Source organism: Nicotiana sylvestris, chromosome 12 (genome assembly GCF_000393655.2).
Source record: "Nicotiana sylvestris chromosome 12, ASM39365v2, whole genome shotgun sequence".
NCBI lineage: Eukaryota > Viridiplantae > Streptophyta > Magnoliopsida > Solanales > Solanaceae > Nicotiana > Nicotiana sylvestris.
The window spans coordinates 6,801,283-6,820,135 of NC_091068.1; the positions used below are offsets into that span (position 1 = coordinate 6,801,283).

The 18,853-nt window shown below is 35.7% G+C and overlaps 1 protein-coding gene across 1 annotated transcript; it reads right to left on the reverse strand.

Annotated features, from left to right (window-relative positions):
- Positions 1-10,198: 10,198 nt before the first annotated feature.
- On the reverse strand, positions 10,199-13,241 carry LOC104213091 (NAC domain-containing protein 71-like). Its single transcript, XM_009762507.2, has 5 exons — positions 12,521-13,241; positions 11,369-11,649; positions 11,045-11,275; positions 10,729-10,960; positions 10,199-10,629 (listed from the first exon to the last, which is right to left on the reverse strand). The coding sequence occupies exons 1-5, from the start codon at positions 12,675-12,677 to the stop codon at positions 10,556-10,558; spliced, it is 975 nt and encodes a 324-aa protein (XP_009760809.1). The 5' UTR covers positions 12,678-13,241; the 3' UTR covers positions 10,199-10,555.
- Positions 13,242-18,853: the final 5,612 nt, after the last annotated feature.

Below are 18,853 nucleotides of genomic sequence, written 5' to 3' on the forward strand. Positions count from 1 at the left end.
GGCTGCAATGGTGATTTAGCAGACAAGGGTTAGTTAAATATCGAGTAATTTATTTGTTGTATGCTTGACCGGTACATAACATCATTTCCTACTTAACTAAAAAGCCTATTTAATTTGAAAAACATAAAGCAGAATTTAATCTTTTCGCTTTTCTTAAATCTTTACTATTCACGCTGTTATCAGTCTAGTATCTTGTTATCGTGAAGAACAAAATACTAGATCATATTAGAACAAGTGGTTGAGAACCATTAGGTCTCGGCTTCAAATTCTAGCGGAGGCAAAAACACTATGTAATCTTTTCCTATCTATTCAAGCCTTGATAAAATAGAGTTATCCGGTACTTATAATGGTGGCAGCAGCAGTACTTCGTGGAATTAATTGAGGTGTGTGCAAACTGGCTAACGATGATTATAAAAGAAAATATAGTCGACATTCATTGGAAATCACAACTCTCTCAACTTAGAACTTACAACGTCTAAATTTTGAATTTGTCACTCTCTAAAGCAAGATTAAAGTGTCCTCTTGGATAAGAAGACCTAAAACACCAGTCAAGGGAAGAAGGTCGGTAACAAAAGGGAATCTTTCTTTTTCAGTTAAGTCTGCGCATTTCTCTTTCCTATCCCGTCCTTACGCTATGCTATCCATAAGGTTGACCTAGCCCTCTCTTCTCTCTCTTTGTCCACGCGAAGATTCCATTCCTTTCCTTTCCTAGCCTATTCAATGTGGTCATGTATGTAATAGAATTCAATGGGAATTACTCTAGTCTTTCAAGTTTGTAAGCTTGCAGCTACTCTGTCTGAAACCAACGTTGAAGAGAGTAATTTTCTAGGATTGCTATATTTCCAGCTTGCTCCTGATAAGTACCTTTGCCATTCTGTGCAATACACTTGTCACAATCAAAATACTATTTTCTCAATAGGACAAAGTGGGAGCATTACTTTAAGCTAAAAAGCACAGGCCAAAAAGAGGAAATAAAAGAAAACACAAGTACATAAAAGACGATCTAGCTTATTTCACTATAATTTGTCACTGATAAAGGACCGCACATTATTTTGATTCTCCTCTACCAATGGGGTTATTGCTGAACTAATAATAGGGGGTGGGAAGAAGGAATATATATGGAATTAATTTATGATATACACTGACCATAAGTGTCTCTTGCAAAAATGCAGGGTAAAATTACGTACGATAGACTCTTGTGGTCCGACCCTTCCTCGGACCCCGCGCATAGCGGGAGCTTAGTGCACCGGACTGTTTTTTTTTTTTTTTAATACTTACTGTTAGTATATTTGAACTTGTTGTAATAAGTATCCTATCTTATTTCTAGACCAGTAGTCCTACTTTTATGGGCAGAGTTACCTGTAGTTATCGCTGACTAATAATAGAGGGTGGGAGGGAGGAATATGGAATGTATTACAGTATATAGATTTTTACACATTGGTATATTTTAACTTGTAAGTTGTAACAAATAACCTATCTTATTTGGCGGAGGCAGGATTTTTGTTAAGATGGTTCAAAAATAAAAAAAAGTTAAAAATTAGAACAGATTTTGAACCCCTTGACTACTAAATTATGCTTCTGGTCGGTGTCAAGGAAATTCAAAATATAATATATAGAGGTGCGAAATAGATTTTGCCTTATATATACAGTGTAATTTTCCGGTGAATGGGGTTCAAGTGAAACCCTTTCGCCCCCTAAATCTGCCCCTGAATTTTCCAGTCCACAACCTTGCTTTCTATGGATATTTACATGTAGTTATCATTTAGATGGTCTAATCGTGTAAAAATTCTTTTACATTGTTAAACTGGGAAGAATATATGCAGAGAACAATCAGTTAATGCAGTATTTATTCTCTATTTCCTTTAGAGATAATGGATTTTGAGCTTTTAGTTACACTTTTGTAAAGCTTATGTTAGTGTCACTTCTTTAGTCATTTTCTCACCGAAGGAACAAAAAGGCAGGAGAACATTTTGTTGACATTGTGTTCAAATTAAAGAGAACAGCAACTGTTGATTCTCTCAGAAAAAGGGTCAGAAAACAATTCTTTTACATTGTTTTTACATGTTTCTTGATTGTTACGTTGAATTACGAAGTGTGTTAAGTTATCTTGATTCCATGCAAGGAATTCTGATGTGTTATAGGCAGAGGCTGATTGGGAATTGTACATTTGAGATTATTCGTGCAGATTCTTTGGGCTTTGCGGGGAGCCTTGACGTAACCGGTAAAGTTGCTGTCATGTGACCAGGAGGTTCGAGCCGTGAAAACAGCCTTTTGCAGAAATACATGGTAAGACTGCGTACAATACACCCTTTTGGTTCGGCCTTTCCGTGGACCCCATGCATAGCGGGAGCTGGTGCTCCAGGCTACCCATATCTCATGATTTTCACCTACTTTATTTTGCGTTCGACTACACCCTTATGTGTTTCTTTATCTTACAACAACAACAACAACAACTACCCAGTAAAATCCCACAAAGTAAGGTCTGGGGAAGGTAATGTGTATGCAGACCTTACCCCTACCCCGATAGGACAGAGAGGCTGTTTCCGATAAATCCTGTTTCTTTATCCTAATTACTTAGAATTATTAGTTGTTAACAATCTTGTGTGGAAACACAAAATTAGGAGGAAACTAAAGAAAAACTGTTAGAAGGAAAAACTGGAACAAAAAACAGTAAACAATAAGAAATATTCCGAGTCCACAATTTTCTTGTGCGTCCTTAAGGAATTTTAACCCCCTCACATGTTGCCAAGGTAATGGATTAAATCCTCCCAGGATAAAACGGAATAAACCTTCCTGCAACAGTGGCAATACAAACTGCAGGATACCAACGAACTCAAAGAGCGGAGCAAAATCACACTTACGAATTTGAGAGAGAGAGAGACTGCGAATTAGGATGCAGTGTATTCAAAAAGAAAGAAGTTCTGGAGTGTTTTTCGTACTTCGAAAATGGAGCCTTGCCTCAGAATTTATAGGCAATTATCAGAAGAGGTGTCTGGAAAAGGTACCTTTTCAGAAGAATACGCTGCCTGCCGCGATTCTACCGCGACGCGGCATAACCGCGGTCAGAGAGGCTCTCTGAATCTGCCTGCCGCGGTTCCACCGCGGTCGCGGTAGAACCGCGGCCAGAGAGACCCTCTGAATCTTCAGCAGGATTCTGGCGTTTTTTTTTCAGCAGTGATTTGACATTTAATTAATTATTAAATAATTAAATAAATTTTGTCCAAAAAATAATCTTATCGATCATTTGACAAATCCAAATCTAAATCCAAAGACGAGCCGAGCGAGCGACGACGGCAGCGGCGCGAGGGTTCATTCTTTTCAATTCCTTTTAAGAGCTTTAAGAAGTGATTCTATATATAAGCACACAAATGTGGTTGTCCCTCACCAATGAGGGGCAAATTGCAAGACAAAAGTTCACTTATTCAAATTTTTCATTTTCCCTCCATTTTATTTCCCTCCATTTCCAATTCACACTTCTTCTACTTTAAAGCCCAATGGCTTAAAGTCCAACAATCCCCCACATGAATGGGAATGGCTGTATCAAGAAAGATCATAGATGAAAGCTATGTGATTTTGCAAGTAAGGATTAATTGCATCTGGATAAGTAGGTTTCCCTTTGAACTTTCCGTAGTGAACATATGTCGGATATACTCGGTCAATCGGTAGATTTGATATCTTTGAACCGTCGAACTTTAGTGTATACCTAGACAACAATATGTCACACAAGCAACCCTTAACCGTCTTTTGGTTCTCATTGTTGTGTTCGTTTTAGCCATGAACACCGCCTGGTCTCATAAGTGCGTAGAGAATTGGCCTTACAGAATTCTCCTTGAAGCGGCTTACACTTCACACTTACGTAGGTGATTCCTAAACGTGTAATCCTTTAGATTGACACTATTTGATAGATACCTCATCAAACTTTGGTAATCATTAAAGAACGTGTAAAGTTCTATCCTTGTTACTGAACATTGTCTTCATCACGAGAATGGACCAAAGATTTTATTTTGACAATGTTGAACCGGTCAATCACAACTTTGTTTGAGCTCCTTGAACCTAGATCTCGGAACATCCAAAATTCTAGGTAGAGTTACCGCCATGTTGACTTGTCCTCGGCCATAGTCCCATTCCCTTAGATGATTTCTAAACTCCCTCTCTAGTTAAGCCTTTTGTAAGCGGATCCGCCACATTATCCTTTGATCTTACATAATCAATAGTGATAATTCCACTAGAAAGTAGTTGTCTAACGGTGTTATGTCTTCGTCGTATATGACGAGACTTTCCGTTGTACATAACGCTCCCTGCCCGTCCTATGGCAGCCTCACTATCACAGTGTATGCAAATAGGAGCCAAAGGCTTTGGCCAGAACGGAATGTCTTCTAAGAAATTTTGAAGCCATTCAGCTTCTTCACCGGCTTTATCCAAAGTTATAAACTCTGATTCCATTGTAGAACGAGCGATACACGTCTGTTTGGAAGATTTCCAAGATACTGCTCCTCCACCAACATTAAAAACATATCCACTTGTGGACTTTGTTTCTGTTGATCCGGTTATCCAATTTGCATCACTATATCCTTCGATAACCGCATGATATTTATTGTAGTGCAAAACATAGTCTTGGGTATACTCCAAGTATCCCAGAACTCGTTTCATTGCCACCCAGTGATGTTTGTTGGGATTACTTGTGAATCTACTAAGTTTACTTATTGCACAAGCTATATCAGGTCGTGTACAGTTTATGATGTACATTAAGCTTCCCAACACACGAGCATACTCCAATTGAGACGTACTTTCACCTTTATTCTTTATAAGATGATGGTTTAAGTCAATTGGAGTTCTTGCACTTCTAAATTCCAAGTGTTTGAATTTTTCCAGTACCATTTTCACGTAATGTGACTGAGACAAAGCTAGACCTTGAGGAGTCCTCTGGATTTTAATTCCTAGAATTACATCGGCAACTCCTAAGTCTTTCATATCAAACTTACTAGCAAGCATACGTTTAGTAGCTTGAATGTCGGCAATGTCTTTGCTCATTATTAGCATATCATCAACATATAAGCAAACAATGACTATATGATTTGGAACGTTCTTAATGTAAATACATTTATCACATTCATTAATCTTAAAACCATTTGACAACATTGTTTGGTCAAATTTCGCATGCCATTGCTTGGGTGCTTGTTTTAGTCCATAAAGGGACTTGACAAGTCTACACACCTTCTTTTCTTTTCCCGGAACCACAAACCCTTCAAGTTGGTTCATGTAAATTTTTTCCTCAAGATCACCATTTAAGAATGATGTTTTTACATCCATTTGATAGATTTGAAGACCATACAAGGCGGCTAACGCTATTAGCATTCGAATGGATGTAATTCTTGTTACCGGCGAGTATGTGTCAAAATAGTCAAGACCTTCTCGTTGTCTAAAACCTTTGACAACAAATTTTGCCTTGTATTTGTCAATAGTACCATCGTCTTTCATTTTCTTCTTGAAAATCCATTTAGAACCCAACGTTTTGTTACCTGGAAGAAGATCAACCAATTCCCAGGTATGGTTGCTCAATATGGATTCTATTTCACTATTGACAGCTTCTTTCCAATATTGTGCTTCTGAGGAAGACATTGCTTCCTTGAAGGTACGAGGCTCATTTTCTAACAGAAAAGTCAGAAAATCTGGACCGAATGAAGTAGATATCCTTTGACGTTTACTTCTTCTTGGATTTTCTTCATTAGGCATACCATCTGTTATTTCCTCCCGAGGTCGTTTTGACTTTTGGCAGGTCACTTCACTTTCCTTTTTATACGGATAAATAGTTTCAAAGAATTCAGCATTATCTGATTCTATTATCGTATTAATGTGAATCTCAGGATTTTCTGATTTATGAACCAGAAAACGATATGCCTTGCTATTGGTTACATATCCAATAAACACACAATCAACCGTTTTTGGACCTATCTTAACCCTTTTAGGTTTAGGAACTTGTACCTTAGCTAAACACCCCCACACTTTGAAGTATTTCAAGCTAGGCTTCCTTCCTTTCCACTTTTCATAAGGAATGGACTGTGTTTTACTATGAGGTACACGGTTGATTATCCGGTTAGCTGTAAGTATAGCTTCCCCCACAAGTTCTGTGGTAAGTCAGAACTTATTAGCAATGCATTCATCATCTCCTTCAATGTTCGATTCTTCCTCTCCGCAATTCCATTAGATTGTGGAGAGTAAGGGGCAGTTGTTTGGTGAATAATGCCATTTTCCAAACAAATTTCTTCAAAAGGAGATTCATATTCGCCACCCCTATCACTTCTTATCATTTTGATCTTTTTGTTTAGTTGCGTTTCAACTTCACTCTTGTATTGCTTGAAAGCATCAATTGCCTCATCTTTACTATTAAGTAAATAAACATAGCAGTATCTCATGCTATCGTCAATAAAAGTAATAAAATACTTTTTCCCACCGCGAGATGGTGTCGACTTCATGTCGCAAATATCTGTGTGAATTAAGTCTAAAGGACTTGAATTCCTTTCAACGAACTTATAAGGATGCTTAACATACTTTGATTCCACACATATTTGACATTTGGAATGAATGCAATCAAATTTTGGCAATACTTCTAGATTTATCATCTTCCGCAATGTTTTGAAATTTACGTGACCTAAACGCGAATTCCATAAAGTGTTTGACTCAAGTAAGTAAGAAGAAACATTCACTTTATTGATAGGAACTGCTATTACATTTAGCTTAAAAAGGCCCTCATTCAGGTAACCTTTTCCTACATACACATCATTCTTACTTAGTACAACACTATTAGAAATAAAAATACATTTGAATCCATTCTTGACAAGAAGTGAGGTAGACACAAGATTCTTGCGAATTTATGGAACATGGAGGACTTGGTTTAGAGTCACTATTTTTCCCGACGTCATCTTCAACGGAATCTTGCCAACTCTTTCAATTTTGGCCGTAGATGAATTTCCCATGAAGATTGTCTCGTCGGGTCCTGTAGGGGCATAAGAAGAAAATAACTCCTTGTTAGCACAAACATGGCGGGTGGCTCCAGAATCTATCCACCATTCTTTTGGATTTCCTACCAAGTTGCATTTAGACAACATGGCACATAAGTCCTCCATTTCATCTTCAACCATGTTAGCTTGATTCTTTTTCTTCTTATCATTCTTTGCCGTGACAATTCACGGCCTTATGCCCAGATTTTCCACAGTTGTGGCAATTACCCTTGAACTTTTTCTTGCTTGGGTAATTATTTGGTCCAGAAGCCTTCTTCCTCTTCTTATTTTGTGGCGCCTCCTCAACAATGTTAGTCTTTATTATTGTCGAGTTTCCACGTGACTTCTTTTCAACATTTTTGTTGTCTTCTTCTATCCTCAAACGAACAATCAAGTCTTCAAGTGTCATCTCCTTCCGCTTGCGTTTAAGATAGTTCTTAAAGTCCTTCCACAACGGAGGTAACTTCTCAATGAAAGCAGCGACTTGAAAGGCCTCATTAATGACCATACCTTCAATAATAAATTCACTATTAATAACACGAAAAATCTTATTAATAAAATTATTGATTCGGGTCATACCTTCAGCAAGGAGATCATGTACAATGACTTGTAATTCTTGGACTTGAGTTATGACCGACCTAGTGTCAATCATCTTGAAATCCAAAAACCTTGCAGCCACGAACTTCTTAAGTCCGACATCCCCAGTCTTGTACTTCTTCTCAAGTGCATTCCATAATGCTTTTGAAGTTTCCATGACACTATAGACATTGTACAAGCTATCTTTCAAACAACTCAAAATGTAGTTTTTGCCCAAGAAATCAGAATGTTTCCATGCTTCAGTTACCACAAATCGTTCATCATCCGGAGTGCCTTCAGCCAGGACCGGAGGATCCTCCTTGATGAATCGCTGCAAACTCAACGTAGTCAGATAGAAGAGCATCTTCATTTGCCAACGTTTGAAGTCAATACCGGAAAACTTTCCGGGTTTTCTACTGGTGCCATAGCATGAGCAGGAGTTGAACGGCTTGACGAGGCAGCAACACTCGTAACAGTAGCACCCATTCCCGCAACATCTCCATTAGTTTGGTTTTCATTCGACATGTTTCTGTAGAGTTGGAAACAAAACAGAACTTTGTTAAATCAGTGAAGTTTTGATATCTTCAAACTGAATACCAAACCAAACACACAACACGTAACAATGGTGAAGTTTTTATATACTTCAAACCCGTACGTTTCTTATTCCGGTAAAGTTTTGTTATACTTTAAACCGGACAAAACAATTATTGGAGTAGAAAGCACGAAGGCTTTAGTCTCCAAACCAGTATACAAAATATAGATAACAGTTTAATATATATATTTCAACACAGAACTGTTAGATTTTTAAAATTCCTTAAGCTTGTTAACAATCCTGTGTGGAAACACAAAATTAGGAGGAAACTAAAGAAAAACTGTTAGAAGGAAAAACTGGAACAAAAAACAGTAAACAATAAGAAATATTTCGAGTCCACAATTTTCTTGTGCGTCCTTAAGGAATTTTAACTCCCTCACACGTTGCCAAGGTAATGGATTAAATCCTCCCAGGATAAAACGGAATAAACCTTCCTGCAACAGTGGCAATACAAACTGCAGGATACCAACGAACTCAAAGAACGGAGCAAAATCACACTTACGAATTTGAGATAGAGAGACTACGAATTAGGATGCAATGTATTCAGAAAGAAAGAAGTTCTAGAGTGTTTTTCGTATTTTGAAAATGGAGCCTTGCCTTAGAATTTATAGGCAATTATCAAAAGAGGTGTCTGGAAAAGGTGCCTTTTCAGAAGAATACGCTGCCTGTCGCGGTTCTACCGCGACCGCGGCAGAACAGCGGTCAGAGAGGCTCTCTGAATCTGCCTGCCGCGGTAGAACCGCGGCCAGAGAGACCCTCTGAATCTTCAGCAGGATTCTGGCGTTTTTTTTTCAGCAATGATTTGGCATTTAATTAATTATTAAATAATTAAATAAATTTTGTCCAAAAAATAATTTTATCGATCATTTTCCAAATCCAAATCCAAAGTCGAGCCGAGCGAGTGACGACGACGACGACGCGAGGGTTCATTCTCTTCAACTCCTTTTAAGAGCTTTAAGAAGTGATTCTATATATAAGCACACAAATGTGGTTGTCCCTCACCAATGAGGGACAAAGTGCAAGACAAAAGTTCACTTCTTCAAATTTTTCATTTTTCCTCCATTTTATTTCCCTCCATTTCCAATTCACACTTCTTCTACTTTAAAGCCCAATGGCTTAAAGTCCAACATTAGTAACACAAGAACAGTCTTTTGCATGTCCAAGAGTCTAAAAATAAGAGGTCATATATACTGCAAATTGGTAGTATGCAATCAATGAAAACCACCCTAAAATGCAGGGCTTGTACATGGTTAGTCCACAGACGAAAGGTCAATAAAGTTGTCCCAACTATGAGTAAGAGTTAGGTATTTTTTAGGTCAAGAGGAATCTGGAACCTATGAAGTCTATCTATGTTGTTTGGACTCTTCAAAAATGTTGTCGTATCTTTGTCGGATACTTCAAAAATACACTACCTTTGGAGGATCCGACACGCGCCCGATGACTTTTTTGAAGAGTCCAAGCAACATAGAAATCTATAATCAACCAGATGATACCTTTTAACATTTCAATCAAGGCTTATGCATTTAGCAAGTTAATCAGCTAGTAATTAATGCTTTAAACAGTTTCTTCGGAATCTTGTAAGAAATGTTTAAATAGTTCACCTAAATGTCGTGCATTAGTTGAGGGAATGATGAGTTATTACCTCCTTACATGATTTTAGGCAATCCCCACTTTATGAGCTAGCTTTTTGACTTTGGAGTTTGGCCCACGGTCCATTTTTTTAAGATGATATCAGAGCCGAACCCATCTTAATTCTTGGTTTACCTGATATTAGGCTCCCATATTTTGTTGTCTAAGCTCCAAATGTCCAGTCTTAGGCGTGTACGGAGGTGTTAAGTGTCCAACAATGGTTGGAGAAATGAGGTGTTTGCTCGTATTCGTACCTCATGAGCTAGCTTTTGGGATAGTATTAGACCCAATGTCCATTTTCTTTAATAAGTTCGATTGCTTTGAAGAATGTAACAAACAGTTGCTAATGAGGAAACTTTGTTGATGCACAATAGAAGTTTTACAACAAGAACTGCAACTTCATAAAAAGTGGGAAAAACCATTTGTCCATCATATAGTTTACTGACATTTTGGTTACATTATAAGAAATGATCAGAAACAGAAAGGTGATACAAATCAGAACCAGAAACCAGCTACAAACTAAGACCATTTCCTAATGTGATCATTAAAAAGGATCATCACTAGGTATTTCAATATTTAAAATGACAACAATGTACTAAAACATATTAGCTACTAGGATTGAACTTGGGAACTAAACTCGACGTGCTGTAATCGAATGACTCTGAGACAAACATAAAAATCTGTTGTCTCATATAACAATAGAGTTTGTCAAAGTAAACCGAGTTGCATTGAGCTCTTTCTTATAGACGTTTTCATCAAATTACTGAAAATTATCTTCGTGCGACCATAGACCATTAAAATCTCCCATATTAGCTTGATTCCAACCTTCATATCCTGCAGTAAAGACAGAAAACACTAAATTAGTTTTTCCGTTTCATTTGTTAGAAAAAGATTTGGATTTTACGAATGAGTTGGCTTGATCATAATAATAACCTTCATAGGACATATCGTCGTTGCCATAGAATCCCGTGTAGTTTCCATGAACCGAGTAAGGAGATACACAACCATAGCTACTGAGATCGCCAGAAAGTTCAACTTCTCCTCTAAAACTCGGGAAAGATGAACTCGAAGTGACCTCAAATCGATCATTTGGTTGTGTTAATGTCGTGTTTGGGAAGTCGTAATGCAGATAGTTTCCACGAGTACTCTGTCCTTGAGAACATTCCTAAGTTGCACCCAACAAAATCAATACGAAGTTCAAAGAAAAAACCAGATTGAAATACATAGAAAAAAGAAACAATCTCAATACCTTTGAAGAATCAAGAATCATATCATGTGACATCCAAAAGTTTGCTGCATTAGTCCCCTCATAAGGAGAAGTCATAGGAGTCGAATAGTTGCTATCGCTGGACATATACGTCGTTTGAGTAGGCGTCTCAGCAGTAAGAACAACAGGTTCATTTGAGACTGCTACTGAAGTGTCACTTGTTTTCAGTGATGCATCGTTTCTTTTGATGATACGACAAAGAGCAAACGGCCCCTAAACATATTCAACATAGCAGAATATGATCAACTTCTTGAATTCTTGGATTTAGTTAATTAAAGAAGCAAACACTGAGTTTGTTGAATCAACCTGGAAAGTTGGAGTGCCTTGAGAAACATCATCACAGAGACGATACTCGTGCATTACCCAATCCGTTCTATCGCCAAGAGGAGCTCTTCCACGATAGAAGACTAATGTCTTGCGATATCCAACAACTTCAGGCTGATGACAGGTAACTTTTCTGTCTTTCCCTGTCGCTTTCCAGTATCCGGACTTAGTCGCTCGATTGGTTCGTGAGCCATTCGGATACTTCTTATCCCGAGGACAGAAGAAGAACCATTCCATGTCGCGCTTTGGCAGGAACGATTTCTCTGCATTTTTTAGGACAAGATGTCAGAGGACGATAGAGCCTACATTCTGTTGGTTCAACTGAACACGGTATTTTCGACACAGAACACAAACATAAATGTTAAAAAACACTAAAACTACTAAAAACGTTAACAAATATTAAATTCTGAACCCATCCTAAATCCGTCTCTGCATGATCTCAGAATCCTAAAGTTTCCATTTCAGGTAAGCAAATCATGAACCATTTATAATGAGAAACTTCTATTGCTTTATATATGCTTTTCATCTTGTAATATGTGGTCAGGGTTTGAAATTAGATACTAATAATTTAACTTTCAAATATGAAAAAAAAGAAAGAGAGAGGCCCCACAGAACACTCCATCTTTTTTATTTAGACAATAATAAAGGAACAAACATATAAGTCATAAAGCAACAACTTTCCAGTTTAATTTCAGTTCAAAAGTATCATGAAGCTCGAAATGCACAAAATATTACTTCCTCCGTCCCAAAAATAATGATACAGTTCGGGTTTCGAGAGTCAAATTCGTAGTTATGACGGCTAATTTGAACATAGAATCTTTAAATTTTTTGTAATAAATTTACCTATTTAGAAACTACATAAAAACTACTATAAGTCATAAGTAATAATTAACAATTCAGAAAATTCAAAAGGCATATGAAAAAGTCAGGTCAAAGAACAACTCGTTTGACTCTAGAAATCCAAAGTGTATCAATCTTTTTGGGACGGAGGGAGTAGCGCTTCGGGGGAAATCATTGGCAAATGTAATTGAGATTACAAAATGTATGTTCTGCAATTGTTCAACAATTATTTTTCTCAATATTCAGTCAATATTTTTATTATTCGACGCGAATCAATAAAAATAAAATGTATACCTGGAAGTTCCCAAGGATCAAACTTATACAAGTCTATTACTGGAATAACTTCCAATTCAATTTCAAGTCCATCAGTTTTCCTTTTCAGGTAATATCCAACCAATTCCTCATCAGTTGGATGAAATCGAAATCCTGGAGGCAGTGATGTTCCTCCCATTTAAGTAATTTCTCAAGTTCCAAATCAAGAAAATATCCAAAACTAAGTGCCTCTGTACAACGACGACAACAACAGACCAGTGTAATCTCACACGTGGGGTCTGGGGAGGTAGAAGTGTGGGGTCTGAGGAGATAGTGTATATGCGGACCTTACCCCTACCTTGTTAAGGTAGAGAGGCTGTTTCCGATAAATGTTCTGTTCAAGGACAACTAAGTGCCTCTATACCTATTGAAAATCAAAAAGATCCAAAAATAAAAACTTTTAGCTACACTGAATTCAAGAATTGTGATAAACTTTGATAAAATGCTCCCCTGGAGCAAGAAAATCATCTTCTCTGACAAAAAAATCAGAACTTTATATTCTAGCCAAAACCCCACTTAGCCCTTGAAAAAAGATCTTGGAAATTGGTAAATTCAAGTAAATTCAAGTAAAAATTTAAAACCCCACAAGGTAAAATGCCTTAAATTGGCACAAGAAATTGTCAAAACTTCAAAAAGATTAATTATTTTCTAATAGCAAATTTTGATGACTCTTAGTTTGGTGTATATGAAGATGAGAAGATGTGTAGAGTAATAACAAATGAGTGAGGATGGTTTTTTATAGGCTATAGAGAAATTTATAGTCCAAAAAATATATGAACACCGAAAGGTTACAATAAATTAAATTCCATAAAGAGTGACCCCACCAAAATCAAAATTCAGTTCACACCTAAACAACAGTTATCTCCCGCCAAAGCAAGCACTATTGACCGTTAAAGATTTGTAGGCAGGAATTGGGTCGAGCTAGCTTACTTGCACCTCGACTATTCCGTTATTTATCTGATACCAGTGGTAGACGCACGTGGTGGCAAACTGAACCCGCTTCATCAAAAATAATACTGTACATATACATATATATATATATTACGATTAAAGTTGCGTAAATTTTGTATAAATATTTTATTTGAACCCCCTTGACAACTACTGTTTTACGACTAAAGTTATGTACTTTTAAGATTGAACCCGCTTGCACAAAATCCTGGGTCAGTCACTATATGATACTATCCACCAGCACAAGTATCGGGCAAATGTACCAGCTCGATTATTTCACTATGTATTTGCTATTGTTCACTAGTGCGAGGCTTGCGTGTACCTTACTGGTGACCACTTTGATTATTTCACTAGGTATCTGTTACTATCTATTAGCAGCTACAAAGTTAGAACGTATCTGTTATCTCCCTAAACATATATAGATAGCCAAGTATATGCTCATCAAGACTTAGACAAATAAAAAAATCACATAACCATCAATATATGCTATATCCATCAGTCAGTTTACGCGCACCTTAACTTATTTCACTAAATATATGTTATTGTCTGCTAGCACAAATATCGAGCATGCAGGTACTTGCTAGACCACCTCAATTATTTTACTTGGTACCGGACTAGCGCATACCTACTATCTCACTAACACCCGTGAGGAATTACTCTGCCCACCTAAGTTTAGGTAAATGAGAAAAATCAAATAGATTTTTGGCCTCTTAAAAAATTTGAACCCTAATTTGTCTTATTTTTCACTAATTTCATTGATTACTAAATCAAATCCTTAAATGCATGAAATTGAGTTTTTCTTTTTCTTTTCCTCATCTTTGTATAATGTCTATTTCCAAAAACTTTGGTCATATTTCATGAGTTTTTCCCAAGTCATGAAGTCACCTTAGTCCTGCCACATCATCCTGAGTCAGACAAAATCACTTTTACTTTGTTTAGTGGTAGTGATCTCATGCTATGGCCCAGTGTTTCAAAAGAATAGGTCTTTAAAGTGCATATTTGACACTTTTTTTGTGGTGTCCAAAGGGTAATAACTTGGTGAAAAAACTCTATTTTGGCGTTCTTGATTCACATTCAACTGGTAAAGTTGAAAAAAAAAATCAGTCAGGTCTACTAAGCTCCCGTTATGCGCGCGGTCCAAAGAAGTACTGGACACAAGGGTATATTATACGCAGTCATACAAGAGGTTGTTTCCACGGCTCGAACCCATAACCTTCTGGTCACATGGTAAAGTTGCAAAACTTAAATTCCCATTGTATTACATAGTCTGAGCAACAATCAATCAAAAATTAGTGAAAGTTAATGGAACTGTATGCTTACATAAACTAGATAAAAAAGGTACCTTACACATCTTTAATAGCATAAAGTAGGAATGTTACAGTTGCAAACCAATGAATATGTGAACTTGAACTTTAAAAGACTAGCTTTGAGTTCTAAAAAAAGCTGAATCCACATTAGTTACACTATTTTTTGGTCTGAACTGCTGGTGGTTTGGGGTCTAATTAGTTTATATATTATTCTAATAGAAACCTATGGTTTTTAAAATGGTAATATTTTGAGCTGCTCGGTGCCGGAGCTAGGATATGAAGTTTATGGGTTCTAAATTTATTATTGAATCCACTGCTTATCTTAGTTACTGTGTTCACAATTAAATATTTATATATATTTTATAAATTTTCTAATAAAAATACAAGGTTTAAGCAAAACCTAATGAGTTCGTCCGAACCCGCAGCTAATGCTCTCCCTCCCCCTGCTTCTACTCTTATTGAAGGGGAACCTTGGAGCACGGTAAAGTTATCTCCGTGTGACATATAGGTCACGGATTCGAGCCGTGAAAACAACCACTAATGCTTATATTAGGTTAGACTGTACTACATCATACTCGTTGGAGTATGGTCTTTTTCCGGACTTTGCGTGAATACGGAATGTCTCGTGCACCAAGCTGTTTTTTTATCTTCTACTCTTATTGTCCACAAAATTGGTTAAAAGAAGTATATAGTCTGAGATTAATGCGATCTCATAAGATTTACGTATTTTAACACTTTTTACATAGAGAAATGAAAATTCAGAAATGGGCACAGATAACTATTTTTACCGATGCTATTTAGAGATTAACTAATGCTTATTTTGTCCTGAAATTTTAAATTAAAAATCTTAAATTCAAGACAATTCAAAACATTATTGTCCTGAAAAATTCAACTGAAATCCAGAAAGCACCGACTAAATTCTAAATAGCAGCCCTTTAGATGGCTACCTAGTGTCATTTCTACATTTAAGTTCTACGTAAATTAGTCACCAAAAATATTTTAAATAAGCAAGTTATTTATAAGGTAATTTTTGGAAAATAAACCCTTCTTTTTAAAGGTGCTTTTGTCGAACCAGATTTCCAGTTACCAAAAATGAGAGAGGAACTTGACAAGGCAAGTACAAAAAGACTGTCGTTTGCAAGTTAAGAATATTTTCTTGTCTTCAAACTTTTTTAAAAAGCCAAACATAGCTGATGTTTGCTATTATGAATAAATAATTAGAACAATCAGACTTCTCTATAACAGCATCTGTATATAACAATAATTTACTATAAAAGTCAAATTTTTTCGGAACCAAATTTCATGTTATGTTATAATATACGTTCTCGATAACAGCGCTTCGCTATAACATCCAAAAATATTCGGAACAAACGAAACTGTTATAGAGAGGTTTGACTGTAACTATTTTTCTCATGATCACAAATTCCGAGAGCTCATTCTTTTTAAATAATTAAAATATGAACAATGACTCGAGAGGGACGTAGCTAGAAGGTCACATATGAGTTCCGCCGAATTCAATAGTTTTAGTGCAAACTTTGTTTTTATATTGAGAATTCCACTAAATATATATAAAAATTATATTCAAAACTCAATTATTAATAACTGGTGTCGCTATTTTAAATTTAGAACTTATAAAGTGTAAAATCTTGCTCCGCCTCTACACAGTGTATTTTTATCAAAACTAACTTTTCCTACCACTCTAGTAATCCAAATATATATATATATATATATATATATATATATATATATATATGAAACATGTGTGTTATGTCAGTTAATATTTTTACCGTTTAAAAGACAAGGTGATATGAAACATGTGTGTTAAATTAAATATAAAAGAATATGTAGCGGTAAAAGATTCAAAATCTTATTGCTAAAGATAACAGGCTCATGTTTTTTCTTTTTAATTTGAAAACAAAATCTTGACATCTATTGATGGAAAATTTCCACTGTACCTTGGCTGTATTCAATAATTCATAACCAATAATTATGATAAACAGAAAGAGTGGTTCCGTCCGCCGGTTCAAAAGAAGAAAATGATTAGAAAATGAAAGATAAAGAAAAAAAAAGTTGATTAATATAAGACAAATCTTTAAGTCTTAATCAGATAGGATGAGATAAGATGGGGGTGTCAGTGACTTGAATTTCCATGAAAAATCTGTCAATAAAGTAAAGATTGAGGTTTTAGTGTGAATGAAAAACCAATGTTGAATAAACGGAACAGTTCAATGCACGAAATATCTCATGTTTACTTAGGATTTGAAATAAAATCACATTCCAAAAGATATAATGTAAGCAACCTATTCTGATACATCAGTAATTGATTTCACGGCTCAGACCTCGGCGGCCGAAAAACCAATGCAGAATGGAAAGGATTTGGTCAATCCAATATAAGCATTCACTCGAATGCAAATATGATAGTAGTACTGCAGCACTAGTAGGAATCCATCCAATGGCATGGGAGGGCATAGACTCCTCCCCTTAAATCATATATAGTCTTAGTACTCCTCCTTCTTTTAAATTATATTTTAATTAATAAATACGGTAAAATCCTCATTTCCCTGTCGTTTTTCTAATTAAACACACTTTTTTGATTTTTTCCCCCTTTTTTTAAATTGGTTTTGCGTTTTTTTCGTTCTCTTTCTTTAGTCTTTGTTTTGACTATTAAAATTCCTAAACCAAAAATATATTTCTTAGACGTTCTCTCGAAAACTTCGGTCTCCAACACTCCTCATTAGGAGTGGCAGACGTGTGGGTCGGATGGGATATAGTTCGGTCGAAAACAGGTAATGAAAAAAACGGATCAATTATCCGACCTGACCCATATTTAATAGGGATAAAAAACGGGTTAATCGGCGGATAATATGTGTAACCATATTATCCAAGACTTCTTGCATATGATCACTTTTGGGAGAATTCTTAGTCTCCATAACTTGAGGAACCCTCAATTTAAAACTTTACAAATGTAAATGTTAGGCCCATTGATTATCCATGTTTACTCATTAGTTATCCATTTTCTAAATGAATAATATGGTTCTTATTCATATTTGACCCGTTTTATAAAAGTTCATTATCCAACCCATTTTTTACTAGATAATATGAATAGTTAATTATTTTCTTTTAACCATTTTACCACCACTAATCCTGATGCACTTATGCTTTTAAAATTTTGGATATACCTTTATTTTTAGTGAGTTTATGTTGCGTCAATCCGAATTAATGAAGGTTCAATGCAAACACCAGACACCGATAAAAACTAAAAACTAAATAAATAAAAAATAAAAAAAGCTCTAGTACAAATAGAGTGTTGAACAATAAGGCCATTTTATGGGGAAGTACAAAGTTTGAAATGCATTAGTATGCCTTTCTCTTTGTCTTTGTCGCTGTTTTGCCTGTTGGTTTGAACTCTTGAATCCCTTTCGGCCGTCTGTCTCTTTGTAACTAGTAAACTATGAATATTCAATTAATAAAAAGTGAAAAATTAAGTTAAATTACATTGTTGCATAAGAATTAAACCTATACTTATATCTATATTTATATATCTATCTATATATTATATATTATATACTTATATCTAAATGTCGTTCGCTTTTTTTGCCCTTTAAAAATAAATTTTATATTAGACAAATTCATCATTTTAAGTTTTCTCCCTAATATTTAGGAGTTTTAAATAAACTAAATTAATACATTAAATCATTCCTTATTTGAAGTATGTGCACAAAGTTTAATTAAATGACGTAACATAAACAGATTTATTAACAAAAAAACTAACGTTTGGAAAAGTTTAAGTAAAAAAACTTGTGACACTTAGGACTATTTTTTTTAACCACTAAGGACTCCTTTTAGGGTTAAGAGTCTTTGGCTTTTGTTAAAGAAATACAACAACAACGCAACTAACTCAAAAGCAGGAAACCAATATTGCAAAGAATGCAATCTCAATTGTTCGAAGTACATATCAATTGTGCAGGTTTGTTTTTCAATAAAAAAGGATTATTGTTTCAATCATCTTATCCATGAAATAATATGAATAGAAAAAGTGTCACGATCCAAAATCCCACCA

Bases quoted from the DNA above. Each gene is read 5' to 3' on its own strand.
- LOC104213091 (XM_009762507.2), bottom strand. From the start codon at position 12,677: ATGGGAGGAACATCACTGCCTCCAGGATTTCGATTTCATCCAACTGAT. The intron at 11,650-12,520 runs GTATACATTTTA...TAAAAAATGCAG, and splicing joins TGATCCTTGGGAACTTCCAG to AGAAATCGTTCCTGCCAAAG. The intron at 10,630-10,728 runs GTTATTATTATG...TCTTTACTGCAG, and splicing joins CGACGATATGTCCTATGAAG to GATATGAAGGTTGGAATCAA.